The sequence below is a fragment of the Bradysia coprophila genome, chromosome IV, assembly GCF_014529535.1.
Source record: "Bradysia coprophila strain Holo2 chromosome IV, BU_Bcop_v1, whole genome shotgun sequence".
NCBI lineage: Eukaryota > Metazoa > Arthropoda > Insecta > Diptera > Sciaridae > Bradysia > Bradysia coprophila.
In genome coordinates this window covers 13,963,149-13,985,460 of record NC_050738.1, presented here as the reverse complement: position 1 = coordinate 13,985,460, position 22,312 = coordinate 13,963,149, and the positions used below count along the sequence as shown (strand labels likewise).

At 34.5% G+C, this 22,312-nt stretch overlaps 1 protein-coding gene across 4 annotated transcripts in view; it reads right to left on the bottom strand.

Moving 5' to 3' along the window:
• Window positions 1–2,474: 2,474 nt before the first annotated feature.
• Window positions 2,475–22,312, bottom strand: part of LOC119066039 (protein outspread) — a 141,927-nt gene continuing 122,089 nt past the window's right edge. For 2 of the 4 annotated variants that reach the window (XM_037168257.1, XM_037168260.1), the window contains 7 exons: window positions 6,487–10,988; window positions 6,292–6,426; window positions 6,090–6,226; window positions 5,877–6,029; window positions 5,714–5,807; window positions 5,486–5,594; window positions 2,475–3,705 (listed from right to left, as the gene is read on the bottom strand). In XM_037168257.1, coding sequence (XP_037024152.1) covers window positions 3,464–3,705; window positions 5,486–5,594; window positions 5,714–5,807; window positions 5,877–6,029; window positions 6,090–6,226; window positions 6,292–6,426; window positions 6,487–10,988 — 5,372 coding nt within the window. In that variant the 3' untranslated portion in view covers window positions 2,475–3,463. The remainder of the gene's footprint in view (window positions 3,706–5,485; window positions 5,595–5,713; window positions 5,808–5,876; window positions 6,030–6,089; window positions 6,227–6,291; window positions 6,427–6,486; window positions 10,989–22,312) is intronic. The other 2 variants (XM_037168259.1, XM_037168261.1) reach the window with 2 other exon arrangements.

Here is a 22,312-nt window from a genome sequence, read left to right as displayed (position 1 = left end):
AACAGAAATAATAGATTATTCTGTAATACGCTTCCCGTCAGTAAAAAAAAGCTTCCAGCCTGAAAAACGTCGGTCGGTGAACAAATATCCATAGCTCGGAATTATTCCGAGAAATTTCTAAATTTTTACTAGCGTCTGCCTCTGGCTTGTCAATTACCTATTGCAAAACAACTGAAATCGTATGTTCTTAGCGATTGATTTTCATACTACTTCTAACAATTCCTAATTCATTCTCAATCAATTCGGGTTAAACTCATTTTAAGCTCCACACTCCGTAACGTTTCTACAAGCGCATTTTTAAAGACAAACGATATGATCGAATGAATATTATAATCAACCGTTTTGATGTCATTTGTTTGCATTTTCTAAAGCAGCCAGCACCATTCACTTTTTACAAATTAAACAGAAAAAAAACTAAATTGAATTAATGTAAGCGTAACATTTTTAAGTGTAACTAATTATATAAAATGAAATTAGGATCGTAAAATTTGTGTCGTAAAAACTATTTGCAATAGGAAAATATATTAATTTTCTGCATGCTTTTCTATTCAATATAACATTTTTCGGTTAAGAAAATAAATAATCTCTGTGATAAAGAAGTAATGTAAAATATATTTGATATAATAAGCATGAATTAATCCCCCAAAATATACTGTTTTAAGTTCTCCATGATATATACGAATAGCAATGTGACAAAGTTTATTGATAAGAGAGGAAGTAACAAAGAGCGGTATTTTAACACTTAAAAAGCAATATTTTCTTGTCCTGTACATTTTATTTGAACAACATGGTTTGGAAAATCAAAAAGACAACTCAAATAAAAACGAATAATTTATTCATAAAATTGATATTTATAAAAACCAAACAGTCCTAAAATTAAAAAAATGAAATTAAAATGAGTCTAGAACTTTTATTTCGCATACACGCACAACTTTATATTTGAAAAAAGGGAACTCAACCAATAATTTTATATGTCTCTGTGTGGTAAGACCGGTAAGACTGACATTATCCTAGCATCAACAGACCCTGGGTCCCGCTCAGAAATGTGAAAAACGAAGGATGAGAAATCAAATTGAAATTTGAAAATAAAATTTTTGTTGTGCGCGTATTAATCGTGACTTTCTCTGAATTTCCGGAATTTTCCGGTACTTTCGTGACGTGACTTTTCGTGACTTTACTTTAGTTGTTTTTCACAACTTTTTTCAGCTGATTTCAATGGGATGATTTATTGTAAATTGTAAATTTAAAAGAAACCAGAAGACGTAATTTGACCTGAACTAATTTTGAGTGACCTGAATACATAACCTGTTCCGAGCCTAGCCTTTTCGTTTGTTTATTTTATATATATCAAAACGTTAAAGTAAATTAGATGCACAGCAATTAAACGGCTAGGCAGGAAGCCTTTCAAATTGAAAGTGGTGCACTAGATTCTTTTTGAAATGACTATCTTTTAGTTTTGGTTTTACTTGCAGTTCAACAGAGAAATTTTCTCCTAATCTATTTGATTGTAAGCCACAAGGAATACTTAAACATCAATCGCAAAAGCTGCAACGTAATCGGAATGGGAATCGAAACGATGTTGTTTCCACTGATCCCTTCCCAATACAGCAGTACACTTTCAGTTGAACAAGTTTCGAAAGTTTACAAGAGCAAGTTCATCTTCTGATGGAAAATCGGGAAATAAAGTGGAAAACTGCTGTGAGAATACCCAACCGCAGCGAAAGACAGAAAAAGTTCATTCAAATTTCGGATCGTTCTTTCCATGCATTGAGGCCAAGTCACATTTCATCCAATTTCCCAACCATTGGCACAAATTTTCTAATTCTTTTTGTACACCAAGCACCAAATTTGGTTTTTTCTTTTCGATTGACGTTAAATTGACTTTCAGCTGAATGGCCAACCACATTATATACTTGATTAAAATCCTGTGTAGATCAAACGGTGCGTCCTTATACAGGACGTTTGGAATCACTGAATTAATGTTTATTTAGAAACCAAATTCTGAACGTGCCATCCTGTGTAGATCAAAACGGTGCGTCCTTATACAATGTATAATACATTCTTTAACTTTAACGACAAGAAGGCAGAGACCTGCGACCTGTCGACGAAAATAAAACGACATTTTGTAAATTCAACACATGCAATATATTTTGATTGATTAATTAATTAATGAAGACACAAAAAAATTGAATAAATTCAATAAAATTTACATAAATTACAATAATTTTACACACGAAAAAATATATAATTAAATAGATTGGACAACGACTCTAAAATATCGATTTTTATCTTAAAGAAGTGTGCTTTTTTTAACGGGTGGGTGGGATAGGGATCATGGGAAATTTCGATTCGTTGACAATAGAAATTTTTAGTGTCCGCTATAAGCACCTTGCATCTTTTACAATTTACAGATTTTTTTTTCTTCCTTCTTTTCATTCGATTTACTGGGTTTTACATTTACATTTCGTTTTTAGCCTAAATTTTATAAATTCATCGAATTTTAAACCGAAACATTTTACAGATTTAAATAAAATTGAGTCCTTTCTCTTGAATATTCGTTTAATCGTTTCGGATTAGGACCGATGTTAAATTATTTAAGGAAACAAAAAGGCAAATTAATTAAGTTTAGGATGATCGAAGGGTATGTAACATTTCGGTTATTTGGTAAATATTTTTATTTTTTATTTTTCAATTTTTGCTATTTACGTTTTACGAAAGACACTGGACTTTTACAATCAAATTAGACTTTTAGTTTAGCTTTTCGTTTTCTTTAATTTTTTAAATTAACTGGAAAGGAACACGAATCCTTTCTAGACAATAGGCCCTGGTTACAGGGCATCATTTTTGAAACGGTTTAGTGACACTGGGAATCTCACAGACAATAGGATAAGTATCTATTCGCACTCCAATTTGTCCTGAGGCACTGAATCACTCTTTACAATCTACATTGCAAAAATTAACTTAACGTCTTGATTCATGTCCCAAAAATAATATTAACTTACACACAGTCAATGGTGTCTGTGAAATTGAATCAGATGACTACTGCAATCAGTGGTAGAATGGGGTTTTAATTAATTAATTAATTGATCCATTCTGTGGCTTTAACGATATTTCGATTTACTGGTCTTGTTGTTTTAACTGGAGATTTGTGTTCCAAAAAGTACTACCCTAAGGCACAAAGGTTTTCTTCATTTTTTATTTTCACAACTCATTTCTCATAATAAATTTCATTTTCATTGATTCTTTTAAATAATTTTCCAACATTTGCAAACAAAAAAAACTTTTTCTTCCTCTTCTCCTTCTTAAATAGTTCAATTACAAACATTATAAATTAATAAAGTGGAACAAAATGGTACATCTAAACAGTGAATCTTAAATTGTCCATTTTGTTGTGTATTGGTTAGACAAAGCAAAAAAAAATTGATTAATTTTCCTCCTCATCTCAATTCAATAATTTTGGATTCTAAATTTCTAATTCGAATCGTCGAATATTGTGTTCGACGTCCTTCCCATCTAAGGGAGGGGGTGAACACATTTTCAACACATCATTGTCGTCGATATTGTTATTGGTGATGGTTTGGTTATTGGCTGTTGGACAACGGGTTTTATCCAGTCGTAGTCGCATTGTTGTGATTTTTGGAACAAACATTTTTGTGGTCGTTTCTTCGGCTTGGGGTTGGTTGAATAGCGACGCTAGCTTTATTCCTGTTTAATAGAAAGTTGGAAGATTTTTTTTTTAAATATTTCGGCAATACTTTTCACCAGGGCCTGTTTTCTAGAAATGTTTGTACATGAAAGAGCAATCAAATTTCAGCTTGATTTTTCTTCACGGATTTTACACACATGCGCCATATGAACATCAGCTATAGTCAGTTTTCTTTTATATGAGTGTGAATCAGCTGAAAATCAGTTGAAGCAAATTTCAGCTAAAATTTAATTGCCCTTTCCTGTAGAATTTTTAGAATTATTTTCTAGAAATTAATCCCTGCTTTCCACAGGCTTCAAATGAGTAATATTTAATCTTGTTTAAGGTTAACGTTAAGTAAGAAATGATAACAGAATACACTATAGTTGACGTCAGTGAAACTTAGACATGAATTTACTTCAGATGTTTTTCAGTTGGTCCACTTATAGAAACCCTCTATACGTGCGGTGAAATAAATAGTTAGACACACACGAGTCGTATGATCAGTTTTGTTTGTATGAGCGGACCAGCTGAAGCAAATTAATGTCTACATTTTTCTGAAGTTTACACTGACCATAGAAGTTTCGTAGTAGACTCGTAGTGAGTGTTAGTTGAAAAAAGGGATTGTAGAGCCTTTCAACCAGTTTCAATACTTATAGGTGCATATTTACGTCTCCCTTCAAATTTATTGATGAAAAGAATTTGTAGTGACATGGTATGAAAGCACCCTTTGTCGATTATAATGCAAATCGTAACGTCTTGAAGGTGAAGAGAAATTGTTTACTTCATAAATTACTGACTTTTTCTTCACTGAAAAACCTTTTCTGGTATACGTCGCAACGTTTCCAGTTGTACCAAGTTGAAGTAGCGTCACATAACATGAGAAAAACGAGGAATTTAAGAGTCAATTTGACAAAACTTCGAACAACTTAAAAACAAGCCATCGGCGATTTTTGGAGGGTATACAGTAATTCAATCAGGAGGCCCTCCTGAGTCATTTGCAACAAAAAAATCCTCGAAGTAATTATGTTTCCACGCCAGACATCATGAGAAAATGATCTACACTAGGGTGACCAAAATAGTTTTTGTTGCATATCACCGACAATACGTAACGCATTTACCTGAAATTATGGTCATTCGTAAAGGTGTTGAGGACGCATATGCTGGCCTTTAAAACATTTCGAACTTTTTCGTGTATGTGGTATAGCAGCTATTTTAGGGGGAAAAAATCCATCTTTTGGAGAGTGTTTAAAAAAAATTACAATGATAGACTTAGAGGATATGGGTGTCGTTGGGTAGGTAGTGATCTCTACTATCCATGACACCATGAACCTTCCGCGGCACAACTTTCGTTGAGCTTTAATTTTGATTGAAGTATTCTAACACAAAAATTCTGTAGAATTGACTCTTATAGGAACATTTGTTATTGACAACAAAAGTAATACAAACATTCCGCTCTAGCTAACGTCATTTTATAAAGCAAAATAGATGTCTACACAAATTATGTAAAAGATTTCAGTCTGTCTAAAATATTTAAATCAAATCAAGTACTAGATTCGATAACTGTCCGAAAGATATGTTTGCTGTCTGTGAAGAATTAAAGAATTCAAAAGGCTATCGATGTTTAATCTACCGCTTATAAAAGAGACAGAACAGAAAGAATGAAGACAGGATAGTGTATCAGTATTTCAATTTTGCATGCATGCTCAAGAAGAAGTATAGGATGTGGAAGAAGAAGTAAAAGTAAAAAATTTGGCTTTCAAAACAAAACTAAAATTAAAAATCGTCAAAATCAGATACCTTCGTTATAACTTAACCGCGGATGAATTTCTTTCTTCGAGTGCTGAGAAAATGAATTTTCTTTCGAAGTTTCTTCTATTTCAAATGAAGTCTGAGCATCGTCGACATGCTGTTAGTCAAAACATAAAACGAAATGAGATTTCACGTTAATTATTGACATAATTCGACAACATTTTTGATTGAATGAACACACGCACACCCTTCATCGTTTCGTTCAATTCATTTTACCTCTTGTTTGCAGCTAGGTGTCGATTCTTTCGATGAAGGACCGTGAGAGTAATCAGACTCCTCAGATGCTAGATGAGCTCGAAGTTGCTTATTTCTGCGGGAATAGGATTAACATGAGCATTGCCGCCTTCGAATTGCGTAAAATTTTGATTTTCAGACAAACCTCGTTTCCAGCTGCTGAACATGTTGTTGGAAATGTTTTAACTGGTGCGTTGCTAGGCGACATTTTTCTTCTAAGGATGCAGCTTCCACACATTTAATGGAATATTTCTCGGACAAGGACAGAATTTCTTCTCGCACTTCGTCTAGTTCCTCTCTACAATTGGAAATGGTTAATCAATTGAACAAATCTCAACTATGCCTCTATCCGACTTACTCATTTCCCTTGTACGCCTCCGAGGGCTGTCCTCCTTTTTGAAATTGCCGAACGAATTCCGCCTTGAATCGGGCAATCTCTCTTTGAACCTCGTTTTGATGGGCCTTTCGCATTGCGTCCAGTGCAGCTAATGTTGCCTGCAAGATGAAATTAAAGAAAATAAGATCCACGCCAATCCATTGCTCCACTAGACAAATTTTACCTGAGTTTCTTCGGCAAGAGCCTGTTCTTTTTCGCACAATAATCTCTGAATTTCCTGGCGATGTTTTTCTTCCAAATCGTTGATGATTCTTCTATGAGACGATTCCATTGCAACCAGGCCTTTTTCACACAGAGTCTGAAACAGATACGCTAAATTTAGTCCCGTAATTGGCAACAATTGTCATCACCTTCTTACCCTCAGTTGTTCGATTTCGGTTTGGTATCGCAATTTGAAGCTCGCTTCCTCATCTTTTTCGTGATTGACGTTGTCCATCGACATTTGCTGTTCCCTGTATGCAGCATGCAAACTTTCAATCTGCTGCGATTGCTCCTCCTGCAGCAATTCCAGTCTCTTTTCCAATTTTCGGACCCGTTCACGCTCTTTCTCCAATTGATCCAGAACATAGTCGCGTTCCTGTAGCAGTGCATTGTAGGCATCAGTCTGGGCTTTGTTTTGTTCCAGCAATTTTTTCGATTCATCTGTCGCAATAGCAGTACGTTGCCGTTCCTCCTCAAGTGTTTCAACCAGTTCAAAGTTTTCATCATCCCTTAAATGGCACTCAATCTCTTGCTTTTCCAGTTTCTTGGTGATTTCATTCAATTCCTCTTCCCGATGTGACAATATGTCGCGTTCAACGCTCAACTGATTCAAGACTTGATGTTTTTCCTCTTCCAAAGCTCTAGTAATCAACAATTGATCATTTAATTGTTGACGCAAATCATCGCAGTCGTTGGCATGTACTTTTCGCATATCGTCCAGATCGATGTGATGTTGTGCATCCATATCAGCAATGGCAGCTTTAAGTTTTTCACAATCGTCACATGATGTTCGTAGACTCAATGCGGATGGAATTAATGGTTCGACACGGTCCTGCAAGTCTTTACATTTGTTGCAAATGTCGTGCAATGTGACGGCCTCGACATGCGATGATGATACGCATGTATTCGGATTTAATGTACTTTGTAACATAACAACGGTCTGCTCGAGCCGGTGAAGAACATCCGACACTTCTCGAATCTCATTTTTATTCGTAATGAATTCGGTAGTGAAATGCTTGTACATGAAATTGAAATCAGCTTCGGCCAGAATATCGTCCGGATTTGAAATTTGCAAATCAGCGGCCAATTCGGCGAATAACTTTTCGTATTTTTGCAGAGTGGTGAGACTAAAAGTACTATCTTTGGATAAGGTTACATCTTTGGATATGTATTCTCCCTTCAGGACTGAAATTCTTGCATCGACCAAGGCCTTGTGTGCAACAATATCGGCAAATTCTGCCAATAATTGTCGTCCTTCACTCGATTTTCGTTCTTGTTCCAGATGCAGTCTCCATTGACCTCGTTTCATTTTCGTCAAACTTTCTTCATAACATTGCGTCAGTTGGGCTATGGCAATGTCCATTTCATTGCGAAGTGCGTCTTGAACAGCATCCGCAAAATTCTCGAAGCTCACACGCTCCTGTGACGTTAGCGTGTAACCGAATGACGGCGTGAGTGAGTGCTCGAGTCTGGACGAATTTCGCATCATGATGTGAGCAATTTCTGATTGAACCAATTCCGTATTGACGGCCTCTTGTGCTTGTCGCCAAGCTTCCTGTACGGCCCCTTGGACGGCATCGTTGGATGAAATGTAGCTAAGTGTCTCAGCTGCCAAACCACATGCCAGATTTTCCATTGCATTATTTTTGTACCGTTTAGCAATGAGATGAAGTTCGTTTTGTTGTCGCAACAAATCGTCCATTATATGCGAACTAATTGGTGCCATTTCCGGTACTTTAAATTGGCCAGTTCGGTTGGCGGTTAGCACTAATCGTCGTGCCAATACGTTAGCAAGTATATCAATGGTACTGTTCGATTTAATGGCACATTTACCACTGAGTTTTGCCTTCAATAATGTCATCATCTGAGACGTCTCTGCAGCCTCAGCCCTGGTCTGCTTTTCACCAAATTGTGTAGGATCTTCGGCACGATTAATAGCATCACGAAGCTTGCCGAAACAAACACTTTCATATGCAATGCGTTCAGCCAACAGTTCCAGATTCTTTCGCCCGGACAGTTCGTTTCGTTCACGCAAAAATCGACGCTGCTTCAGCAGATCATTCAATTTACCTCGCAATTGAGCCTCTAGTTGTGTTAATGCCAACTTGATCGGATTCGTTTCTGGTAGCAGAATCATATTTCCAGACTGTGAACAATCGTCGATGATGCAATTTTCACAAGTGTCTTTCAAGATCTTAGCAGCTTCCGACAAACACCGTTCAATAAAGCGGTATGAGTCTTTCCGATCGGCAATCGGTGACATTGAACGCCTCGACTTGGATGTTTTCAAACATTGCAGTTGTTGCAGGCTCTGCTCGATACGATCTTTGCTTGTGATGACAACACTTTCTAATGATCGTAGCCTGTCGATTAAATGCTCAGACATCTTTGGACTAGAACTGCTATTTACATAATTGGTAGACTCTTTATTGGCTGTAGTGGATGTTGATGTGGTTTTTTCGATCCGTTTCTCAAGTGTGTTCAGTCGCAGCATCACTTGTACCGCTTCCGAAGTGTTGCTGTCGAGACTCTTTCTTCTGAGGCGTGCAGACGCTCGTTTAAGAGCCCTTTCTTCGGCGAAGGTGGGTGTCTTTGGAGTTGGTGCGTTCGTAGTGTCAGATGACGATGGTGTTGTTTCTAGAGCATCAATCTTACATTCCAACTCACTAACCTTATCCTCCAATTCCTTTTGAACCGTCATCGAATCCCGTCCTTTAAGCGAAAGAGATCTTCTCTTCTCTGATTTGGATAGTTTTTGCTTTAGCATTCGAACTTGCCGGTCGGAATTGGAATATTTCAGCGTTAAATCTTGAATTCGTTCTCCCATCAGCTGAACTTGAGATCTGTCGTGCAATTCTTTCCGCTCTAAATCTTGACGTAGCGTGGCATGCGTAATTTCCAAAGTATCGTACTCGTTCTGAGATTCTTTCAGTTCCTTCTTCATCGCTCTGATCTCGTTGACAGCCTTTTCGAATCGGCTTTTCAGTTCATTGTACTCATCTGCCAACATATCTCTTTCCATACAGTACGGATCGATGTCACTGAGGCTAGTCAGATCGCTTAACGAATCAACGCGTTTGATTTTTCTGTTAAGATTCGTGAGACTGGACGCAGATCCACCTTCAATGTCGCGAATCTTCTTATAAAGCAGTTCGTTTTCTTCAATACCTCTGCTGAGCCGATCCTCCAGCTCTTTGCAACGGCAGTGGGTCTCTTCCAATTCAGTGGACAATCTGGTGATTATTTCTTCAGCCTTCTTTCTACTTTCATTCAACTGCTTTGCCAAACTGTCTCTAGCCTCTTCTGCTTCTCTAATTTTCGATCCCAGATTTATCTCAGTCCGTTCTAGGGTCGTAATTAACTCTGAAGTTTTAGTGTCCCGATTTTGAGCCTCTTCCTTCAGAAAATTCAATTCCTTTTCGGCTTCTACCAATCTTAAATGTAACTCTCTATCAATATTCAATTCTTCTTGAACCGGATGAATGACTGGTAAATCATCGGATCCGACACTGTCGATGGTACTACGCCGTGAGCTTGGTGGCGATGATCGACTTCGTTTGTGCAATCTTGTATGCGAACTGGATCGTGACCGAATTCTATCTTTCGCTCTAGCCAATAGCAATGGTATTGGGGGCGATGGTGACATTGGTGATCCCCAGTCTACACTATCACGGCGTCCTCCTTCGGAGGCAGTGCGATACTCTTCATCTGAAGAAAAAAGTATTGATTTTGGTGTCATTGGGGTAACTGGAGTGATTGTCTTACTACTAGTGGGCGAGGAAGCTTCAGTACCAGTGGTGTCAGTACTATCTTGTCGCTGAGCTTTAATGAAATCCTTTTCAATTTCACTTTTCAGATCATCGCTGGTATTGTCTTTTATAATGACTTCATTCACACTGTTTTCATCATTGTCACTCTTGCACTGTTGTTTAGATGGTATTAGCAGACCAGCTGCACTACGCAGTACATTCAACCAATTATTACGTATATTTGCGCTGACAGTAGACAAGACGATTCTCCGATTGTCCCAAGTAGTTAACTGAAATCCATAGTTTCTAGCAACTGGTACTTCACAAACTGCCGTTAAGCCATTCACATCGAGTACACCATCAAGAACGCCTCGTTCTTCAGCCATTGGATCACGATAGTAAAAAAGCGCAGCTCCACGTAGCGTAAACCAGTGCTTTGACCATTCTCCCGATCGTGGCTCCTGCTTCATCAGCCAGCCTTTCTTGGAATTCAACAATTCCTCAGCAGGTAATTTAACCCTTAGCTCTGACGTTTTAGATAAATAATTGACTGATACATCATCCATATTACATCCACCATCCGGATCACCACGTTCGTTTGATTGTTGTTGAAGCTTCTGACTAGAATTTAATCGTGACATAACATCCGCTTTACCGGATGCCGGAACTTTTTTCACTATAGCCGATACAATGGATGGCGCTGTTGACGATGTTATGTTAAGCGATTTCGGTCGCAATTGAATTTTGGATGAACTGTAATCGCATGGGAAGGTGTTTTCGTCTCGTGTTGGTTTTTCATCGGTTGATTGAGTACTCCAGCGATTGTTAGAATGATGACTGATGTTTGTGATGGTGTTTGCGATATCTTTTAATTTATCCTCACGTAGTGCGTCTTCGATGAGAAGAGTTGCTGTAAATGAGAGAGGAGATTTTGTTAAATTCGATGAAAATAATTCTGAGTCTGAAATTTCTTTTTTATTCTATTGAAGCTAGTTGGAAAGAATTAATTAACTCGAAATGAACAATTAGTTTTGGTAACCTTTGAATAATAAACCGGATGACGAGTGAGGTCGTAATAGATGGTAATTAAATCAGACTGAAACCCGGTCGCATTAGGAAAAAAAATCATTCAGTAAAGTGACTGGAATTATTCTATTTTGATTTGTAAGGACCAATTGACTATGTTTTAAAAAAATACTTTCATTAATTCATTGCTTCATTCCTTTGTCTTATAAGTATGAACATAAATCGGTGTGCATAAATAATCACAGCCAGAGCCATTGTACCATTTGTATACATTCTTCATGAATTGTAAATAATTGGGTGAAAAAAAATTATTGTTCACAATGAAGGACATTATACAAATGCTGAATTTTTGTATTCACCTCTCTTGTTAATAATATATGGACATAGAGGGCACATTATATGTGGAGTGTACCGAGTGTTACATGTAATTGATAAATAAATATTCACGTGGCCGATCATTCAATCTCTGTGTATTTTTCTACAAACCAATAAATTAATTAATTATAGCCGTGCAAGCCAGCAATAAATTCAATTATATACATTGATTGTATAAAAATAGTTTGAATTTCAAAATATAATTAATTAAAATGAAATCAAATGGATTTATTGTATGAAAGGAAAAATCAATCAATTGAAGTTTATTTTAGCCTGCAAAATTTATATGTCTTGTAGTTATTTAAGTTTATATATTTTCACAGTAAGACAATGATTTTGAAATACAAATACCGAGAACATTAAGATAGATCATTAGATTATAATTAACGAAATCATACATGTCAGCGATACGGCAATTGCCTTGAATTTTTAATTAAACTGTTTGAAGAAATAGAATTCTAATTTTTCTCTACCAACGCTCAAATTGTATTCATGACTACCTGTATTTTATTGTAAATTCTATTTCAGCTGATACAATTTTACCGAGAGTGTAAATATTAACTCAGATGAACTTAGCCATAACCAAGTCTTACGCCCATTTAAATCAAATATATTTTCTCTATCATTAATTTTCCATTAACTGTTCTACGGTTTTTGTTCAGAGTTTTAATTCGATTGTATAGGTTAATGTTGGTAATTTTGTACAGTTTATCATTTATTGCGACAATGGTGTAATTTTCGAGTAATTAATTTTTTTGTTGATCGCTGTGTGGCTACCTTAACAATTCGTATAAATATTTTTGTCTTGTACCTTTTAATAAGGTTACATAGTTAAAGAGTTACAGAACGATTACTTGCCATTATGTACTTGTACATGAAACGTTTGAGCTTCCATCATGAGATGTGTTTGGAGTGAATTATAACCAAACCGTGCAAATTAAATCACGAATTAAATACGTTTTGTTTGTAAATGTAAACAGACTGGGCGCTGTTTGGACCACAAAAATAATTTCAATTTAAAATGAAAATTTGATGAATAATCTGACCGTGAAATTTTGAATTTATTTGAAAAGTTCTCGTACGGTTTTTTTTTGGTTTGTTTGTATCTCTTTCACTCGCTGCGTATCACGTAAACGATTTCGACTAAATTTTTTTTATGATCGTCGAGAAAATTGAATGCAATCGATTTTATGGTTTAATATTGAATTTTATCTCATGCAAAATCGTAAGTATTAAATATTCAATTTAAGTTCAGTGCATGTGTTTAAAATCATTTATAATTTAATACCTCGAAAAACAATCCAATTAACTCTGTGCACCTTCGCCGTGTGGTATTTGTGTGTTACTGTATGTTGTTGGTATACGGAGTTTACTTATTTTGTTCAGTGTTCATTCATAACAATTTCGTTTTTTCAAAATGTGAATTGGGTAATTAATTAGGTTTTATCGTTTTATATTGGTTTTTGTTGGAAAATTTTTATTTAAATTATAAATTAAGTTGCTCGTTCAGTTTAACTTTTTTCAACTTTATTATCGTGTCGGGTTTTCAATTAGGTTTGAGGTTTATGGTGCATTAAATTTAATTAAATTTTGATTTTCCATTTTCATTGTTAAACACTGTAATAATAATCGATTAATGAAGCGAATTGGTACCTAGCGTGGTCCAGAAGTCACGGTGGGTCTACCTACGAATAGTATCAAGGTAATTTGCGAATAGTTTTTGTTGGACCATCGACATTTCAAATTTAGGGACTTTTTTAAAAGATTTACTTGCTTCAGAGAAAAGTCATGGTTTTTGTAAGAATGTGTAAAAAAATATTAGAAAAATCTCAAGGCTTTCACTCAGAAGTTTTAATTGGAATTAAAAATTGTGGGTTTGTGACCAAAGTTTAATTTTCCTGCAACGGTTTTATGGCCGAGTAGCACGGTCCGTAAACTCCACACGAACAAAACAAAAATAATTCAAAAGTTATAAAATACAATTTAGTAAATATCATCTGTTATCGAAAACAGCTTCAGAAATCAACGGAAAGCTCTGAATAATACGGTCTTATATAGCCAAAAGCATGTTCAAAATAATGAAGTAATAGATTTGAAAAAAACCTTTCGTCAATTCGAATTTCATAAAATCTTTTTGACACAGTTCAGAATGAAGTAATAGATCCGATAGTAAAACGACCGATATGCTTGCCATCTGTCAAACGGTAAACAATATGAGTAGCAAAATTAATAACTAAATTACGTTTTCCGCTCGAAAAGGTTAATACACTCCTAAATTTGTGTATGAATAAAAGTGAATCTTAAATTTATGTTTTGTTGCAAAAAAAAAGTTGTTTTAAAAAAGCCACAGTGGATTAATCATATACCATACGCACAATTACCGATCCGTTTTACTTATCGCACGTTTGATTGTAAATGTATTTACTCTTGTAAATTTTATTTATTTATGCGGTATGATGATGATAATTGCCATCATTTTCAAGATACAAAACGAGATATAAATTCTAATTCGAAATGATTTTCGAATGAATTTGCATTTAATTAAAATTCAGTTTTTTATAGAAATTTCATCGTCACCAAGGTGTTGATAATAATTAACATAAATTTGAAGAACTTTGAATTAATTGAAACAAATTGTTCAATTCGTTTATACTATTCGGTAATGGTGTTTCGGCAGCGAAACGAAAAAGGTAATTAATTCGATTCTTCATAAATCTAACCATTTTAAGCTTAGAACATTTAACTTGATCTCTAAAAATGACAATATTCATCATTCATGCACTAGTTACTCCGTACTGTAAATACACCTCTCAGCTGTATTGCCGACATTGGTGATTTATTAGTTATTATATTTCGTGTCGTGTGTTACAAATTAAATACCACAAAGATCGCATCTCCTTTCAATGCTAGAAAAATAACTTCTACCTGTGTACGTGCATAAGTTTTAAAATATGGTGATGCAAGCAATTTTATGTAATATCGTTTGTGCACATGTATCCAATGTATGCTGTATGAGTAAGCCATATTTGGATTTAAAACAAAAAAAAAAGAATTACCTTCCAATAGTTCAAGGAAGAAAATATTTTGATTCGAATCTATAATTAGCATTGCATTGTTTCGGTCACATATCTATTTGACGAGTGGTTAAACATAACTAAATGTTATTGTGAGGAATAATTTATTGAGCAAATAATAGTGGAAGCCGTAGACACATTTACTGAACGATTGTATTATTATAAATGAAAGTTAATTTAGGTGTGCTTTGACAGCTAAATACATGAGCATTTAATTGATCCCGGCGAAAAATTCCTATATTGAAAACATATTTAAATAAACGAAATTCGATTGGTATGGAGCGCGTAAATATTAGCCGGAAATCATGTTTTTCAAATTAATTTGAGCCCTCATAGCTAAACTAAAATACTTTGAAGGTTTCGGTACAAATTACATGAACAAATATCTTTATTTAAAAGCGAAAAAAAAGGCTGCATGAACAGGGTTCATTATTAGGAATTTTTGAAATTAAAATTAGTTGGCACTCACTGGAACGAACTTGGAACTTTTTGGAAGCGACTAGTCATGTGTTACCGACAACGATGACAAGAATAAGCGGTTAGCTTCAGCTAGTATTCTCTTTTATATAGCAAAATGTATAAAGAAGTAAAAGATTAGATATGAAAATCTGCCTGCAACAGAAAAAGTAACAGATTTAATCGTTGTGTGGCAATACATAACACTCACTCTTCATTAATACATTTGCTAAGACCCCCTAATTCTTTATCAAAACGTGTATTCACAAATGAAAACAATTGGATGTCGCCACTTGCGAAATGAGGACGCGAAGTTAATCAAGATATAATTTATAGTGAAACAGTTTCTGTCACATTCTCATATCAAAGAAATGAGGAAGTTATAAAATCAGTAGTAGACCGTTCTACTGAGGGCGTTGAGAGTAATTTGAATCTGTTTTAAAGAAACTGTCAAAATTAACACGACTCCTTTTTGTTATGTTTTGTTTTGTATTGGATGTCGCTCTCACCATAACAGTCTATACTTCTACGAATGTGCTCATCTGGCGAATCATAAACGAAATGAAAGTGAAATATGAAAATTTAAGTTTAAGGTTTTCATGTACATATTCTTCTATACTTTCTATTTAAATCCTATGGTGCCCCTAGTCATATACGCCTAACCTTAAATGAACGAGCCATATGATTTTGTTGGGAAACTGTATTAAATTGGAATGTGAAACAATTCGAAATGGATACATGGCCAACAATTATTGTCCTAGGATTGTTAAAATCGAAAAATATACCGAAGAAAATAGGCCCTGCTTACGATACATACATCAATAAATACTCGATATTAACACTTCTCGCGTGATCATTTGGTTTTGATTTTTATTTTAAAATGTAAAATAAAAAACCATCTAACAAGCAAAATGCATAAGCGCAACATTCAACTTATTTTATTAATGTAGCATTTTGTATTAAAATATTGAAAAATTAGAATGTACACAAAAAAAAGTACTGGCGATAAAACAACAGTGGTTTTTAAAAGCATAAAATCAGCATTAGCGTTGTAATTACTGGGATAATAATAAATATGCAAATAATGTTAATAATGGTAATTCTAAAATTTATAAATAAAATCTCTAACCAATTTTTTTCTTCTCATTATTTTCAATTTTATTTATCATTATTTATAAGTTTCAGTGCATTGCAAAATTATTAAAATAATATTTTCGCTGTTCGCTGCTATTAGATAAAAGGAATGTCAAAGATCGATTATATGTCGTGGAAAATAATATATACTTTCAAAAAAGAGTCTCACAGCTAAGTGAATTGAGAATTTGCTTAATATTATACGAAATGGAAACAAAAAAACTCCACTACAATGTTTGCAATGTGTTATAATGATAGTTGGTGATTTTGCACAAGATATGAAACCATAATTGCCAATATTCACCATAACACGTTGATTAGTCCAACGTACATTAAATGCATGTGAAGGGTCATGCATTTTTGATTTCAGCTTTAATTGGGTTAGCTGGGATTGTTCGTTGTCATAAAACTGCTTTTACTTTACAATTCTTACATGAGTTTTGACCTTATGCAACCTTTATGATAGACATCGTCTTAAAGATGGTAAGAGCATGTAACCATGGTTAACATTTTACGGACGGCTATATCATCTGTTATTGACAATAATGATAAAAGTAAATAATGATAGCCCTACTGTCGAGTTGCCTTATATGTATAGCAAACCACAGCGGAGTCAGCAGGGGGCCAATGAAGATATGCAATATTCTATTTGATGGCATTGATTCTGACGGGCCGAGACGATCGTTATCACTTTCGCGTTAAAGTGTTACTTTGTTTTGTCAGCACATTGTAGACAGTGCCTCGCCTGATAATAACTTGTTGCCAAGTACTTATTTAGTTATCACTACATAGATTTCGAACTAAATATATCTACTTTTGAGCAAGTCCACAAATTAGCAGGTGGTTTTTCGCGCAAGATGTGAAAATTGCCAGTAAAAACCGAAACGGTTGGTTCGAAAAAGTTCACGTTTGCAACCGACACGAGATTTTCAGAACTACAAATCTGGTAGAGTGGAGTGGTATGCAACGAACACTCTTGTAGTAAATACTATAAGCGCTAATCGCTGGTAAAGAGCTTAAAGCTCCGTACCAACGATTATTGCGAAAATGTTTGGTATGTACGACCCTAGATTCTAGGTCCTAGAAAGTTTGTAGCTGAAACTCTCATGTTGTGAGAAGTTATTATTTTCTTTAAATGACCTCAACAGCTTTGGTAGCAAGAAAATCTTAAAAATTACATTTTGTAATCCAAAGGGTAAGTACATGCAATCAACGCTACATTTCGAAATAATGCGAAACATCGGTAAAGTATAAAAATTGATCTTGATCTTGAACGAAGATTTAAAATGACTGAGCTGGCGGTCGACCTTCTTCGTTACACAATGTAAATAACGAACAATACACAGCGTTTTTCTTTAATGAACATCGCTTCCTTCATCAATAATAACACATTATAGCAATACCAATCACGAAAACAAACAAAAAAGTTCTTAACGAACCATATAATACGCACATAACTATTTCCACCTTAAATGTTAAGTAACCACATCCTCAATCATTTTTATGAACGCAAAGCTCATTCATTATATTATCATGGTTGTGTTAATGACGGCGGAAAAAATGACTTTGCCTGACCTGACACAACGTATATCTGTATATAGATGTGTTTGTTTGCTGTATATATGCTGTGAGATGGATGCAAAAACAAACCTATTGTTTTTAATAAATTATTATCGCGTATATGTGCATTTAATACTTGAGTTAGGCTACCTGTATTGACTTTTATTACCCAGGCCATAGTAAAGAAGGCATTTAACATATCAATATTGAACGTCCATATTATGATGGGGATATAAATATTGTACAAAATCAGACGATAAATACTTAAATGTAACGAACGCAACCTGTCTGAAATGGACTTATTAAGAAATCATACAATAGTACGGTTAACAATAGCAAGCATTCAAATACCCGAACGCTTCAAACTTAAAAGCGAATGATATTACAACGCTCAGTCCTATTAGAAAAGCCAACCCTTTCGCCCATCCAAAGATATGAATTAATTACCAAGAACTAAAGTGGTTTAGGAGCCGGTCTAGCTCGTTGATGCAATAAAAGTGAAACTTGCATAACCTTTGATGATGCGAAATAGATTCCTGACTACAAATTCCGATCGTAAATACTCTGCGTAGACGCACAAAACTGAAAACAGTTTTTACCACATAATCTCAAAATTATAAAAGCTCATTAATTGAAGCTTATAATCAATCAATCATTCGATTTAAATCGATCATCGTTATACGTAATTTGAGGCATACACACAATTTCCCAAGGATACTCTCGACTCTCCATGATACACATACAATACATATAATTCATGACATATGCTAGAGGGTTATTATGATGAAACTTTGATGAATTGTCTTTTTTTACGATCGTAATTATTTTCCATCTTTGATCATCCACGTTAAATTAATGTTGGCTCATAAACTATCTGCAATTGTTGACTTTTTTCCTACATAAATGTTTCTGTTAAATAAATAAATCCACAGATCTACACCGTACGGTGAACGAAAACACATGGTATGTGCATTGTGCGGATTAGCATAGGTTAGCCTAGAAATATAGTGGGGTACTGTAATTATGATTAAACAAAATACATTATTTTTAATGAGGTAATAAAATACGATATTATTATTACAAATGACCAATAAAACTCTGAATGTATCTACATATTGTCTTAATTATGGAAAGGATTGGAAAAATTATAAATCTTTTTCGTCTGAAAAAGAAATTAGCTCGGTTGGATATCTCAATGAATCGGAAAAAAATTTCAGGCATTTTGTTATAACTTAAGAATGGTTTTGATCGTGTTATTACGTACAAAGCCGTATAGAAAATTATTACTTGTGGGTAATAAAATTGAACACTCACTAAGTTTCTACACAGTCAACGTTCAAATGATTGCATTTTTTTAAAAATTTTATTGTCTTTGCCACAAAAGGCAAAACTAGCGTCTTAATTAAGTTCTTGTTTCACCAATAAAATAAGATTTTGAACAGAGCTTACGAATTTAATTGAAGAATAATTCAGTTTTTATTCGACAAATGTTATACCGTCTGTCCCATATTATAAACAGTTTGATATTATAGCCTCTACGTCATACAACTGGTATTTGCCGATTTACTTTTCAAATACCAAAATGAGTCAGTGCATATTTTCCATATCACCTGCAATTCGCATTGGTACTCTTGCATCGTGTGCGACACGGGATACCCATTGCAACATTTGAGTTCAAAATTAATCACATCTGTTATCGATAATGACTACGATAATAATGAATAAAGGACAAGCTCTGAATTTATGTTCTCTTATATAGTAGAAAGTATGTTTAAAGAAATGAAGTAAAAGATTTGAAATCAATCTTTTGAACATACTTGGGTCAATTGAAGTAATAGATCCTATAAGAAAACTACTGATACCATCTGTGAAAGTTTAAATAGCGTTGTGCTATGAGTTTAAATTAACCATTGTAAGAAGGGTATTATAAAGATGATCCATTTAAGATGCTATTAAATATTACGTTCGAGGTATTACAATTCGTAATCGAACACAATGAAACAACAAGAACTTTGTATTAAAATCAATATAATGAAATTATTTAAATTGTAAAAAACATGCCACAATGTAGAAGTGAAACATATTTCTGGAATTTTTTACGTCAAAATGTAACTCAGATAATTTGTTTGAATTCCACATCGAGTAAACAACTAAGTGCTACCATTGACCGCGAGCGAATTTTAAATCCACACAACCAAACATGTAAGAAAAACGAAAATCAAATAAATTTTGCACGAAAATGATATGTATGTGAATGAATAGATCAGTTGTTGCATTATTTAAACATTGTTTATACTTTCAATGAAACAAGGTACCAAACGTGCAGAATAAAAGTAAGAGTTTCGAATAGAAAATCTCATTTCAGAATAAGAAGAATATCAAATTGCTGTTGTAAGTGCATCGTTGAATCGTCGTTGAGAGTATGGACCCACCATATAAACCCTAGGTGTTTCGATCATTTTTATGCAATGCTCATAAATAAGCACGTAGCAAATTGAAGAAGACTCGAATGTCCAAAACAGAACGAGTTATGATGATTGCGAACTGTATAATATGTAATTTGTTCCGAAGGGCTTTTCGTGTACTCGATTAGATTTATGGAGATATAAGTTTATGAAAAAGGGCGAAATTCAACGCAACTATAAACTTGGCAAATATGCATGTGATGTACAGACTGTATCAGCTGTATGCCGTAACACGATGGAACCATTATGTCTAACCATAATGAGTTCGGGATTTCGTTGGAGGTCTTATCGATCATACAGATTATTATACCAGTTCAATGGGAAAGTATTTTCGTTTTTAAAGAGTGTTTTCGTTTGGTTATTTGAAGGTAAATAAAATCAATATTTTGGCTTTAATGTTCGAAAGTCGCGCATCGCGCCCCATTGTGTGTATCAGTAGACGATACTTTCAATATCGTCAGTACAGATAATCAAGGTCAAGAGCTCATGCCTTCATGTTTCAAAGCATTAATACTAGCAGAAATTATACACGTATTTCCATGAACCCATGTTTTCGCTTTTCATCTCTAGACATCTATGTACAAGAGCAGCAAATTACATGCATGCAAAATTGTGCTTGCTTACATGTAATGATAGAAGTTTACGCAGATACTTTACATATTTTGCCTTTTATAACAACAGAAGAATAAGAAAAAATATGAAGAAAAAAAAAACGCCAGACTCAGGTGGTTTAATTTGAGGTTAGATGTACATACAATGTGGAAGTTTCTCATCAACATAATAAATTTCAAAATGGATTGGATACGCCTCTTGTTGCGTAAAAAAAATGAATAAAAAATTGTAGGAAAAAAATTACGCAAAATGCATTTATTGAAAGGATATGAGATTAATGTTTCTTCGGTATTTTGTTTTCTGTCTCAAAGGAGTTAAATACGCTTTTGGACGGTTCTGCAATGGAATCGTTTTGTTTACTTCTTTGTACTAGAGCAGTGCTATGTAGAATAAAACTTCTAAAAATGATGGGCCTGTTACGAACATCTGGGTCATCTGCCATTAATACCTATGACAAAAATAAGTGAAAACCCTGCCTAAATTGCAAAATGCGAGGCAAAATTACCACGAAACGTAACGAAGTAACAGATTTTAAGATTTTTAGAAATCTGTAGAAAACACTTAAAACAATACATTTCTGTGGTTTGGTACGTAGAACGCTTGCTTCATAAGCAAGAGGTCCACGGTTCAAATCTCGTTGGGCGCATAAAACAAAAATTTTATTTCCACATTCTCATTAATATCTTCATGCACTCTTCATGCATAAAAAAAAATAACAAAGAAGTTCTAGATTCGGTAAATGCTATTGACCTTCTTCTTCTACAAGAACTGTTTTTGTTTCTGACATCTTTAGCTCACCAGCCTTAGGGTGCGGTATACCTACATAGCCATAGCTTGAATAATCCCAGCACGCGAAGACTTAGATTAATTTTCTAAGACCATAGTGTACTGGTGATTGGAACTATGTCTTATATTACAACATTTATTTTAGTCTGTTTCTTTAAACGATTTCGATATAGATTTTTCGAGCATTATTTTCGTCTCAAGTTTCAAAAACCCTACATACTTAGTTCGACCTGCACCATTCTTATCGGCTCCCATGCTAAAACGTGGTCTGTTTCCATAGGAAGGATATACCAATAATTCTCTCATTAACCATTCGTTGAAATTATCAATTAAGTTTCAGTGATCAATAAAAAAATGCGGTAAGCAGATAAAATCAATCGTGTTTTTATGCATCGGCAAAACAAAAGCCAGACTTAAATATCTCATTAAATTGTTTCGGTCGATAATCTGAGGATGTAGTTTTCAGTTTTCCAATTAAAGTCGCCAGAGTTAATAGCTAACTGATTTAAAAATGAAAACTTTATTAACGATGTACAAGTAGATTTCAATTAGCATAAAATTATGAAAAGTGAGCATCCAGAATCGTCTACACACTGCCTTATTGTGTGTGCTGTTGAGTCAGACAATATCCATTTTTTTTTAAATGATTTTAATTACAGTCTTTGACATGCACACACAAACTGATTGCAGACATCGAGGCCAGAACACGATACTCATGTATTTATGACGGTTTTTCACTCTTTCTG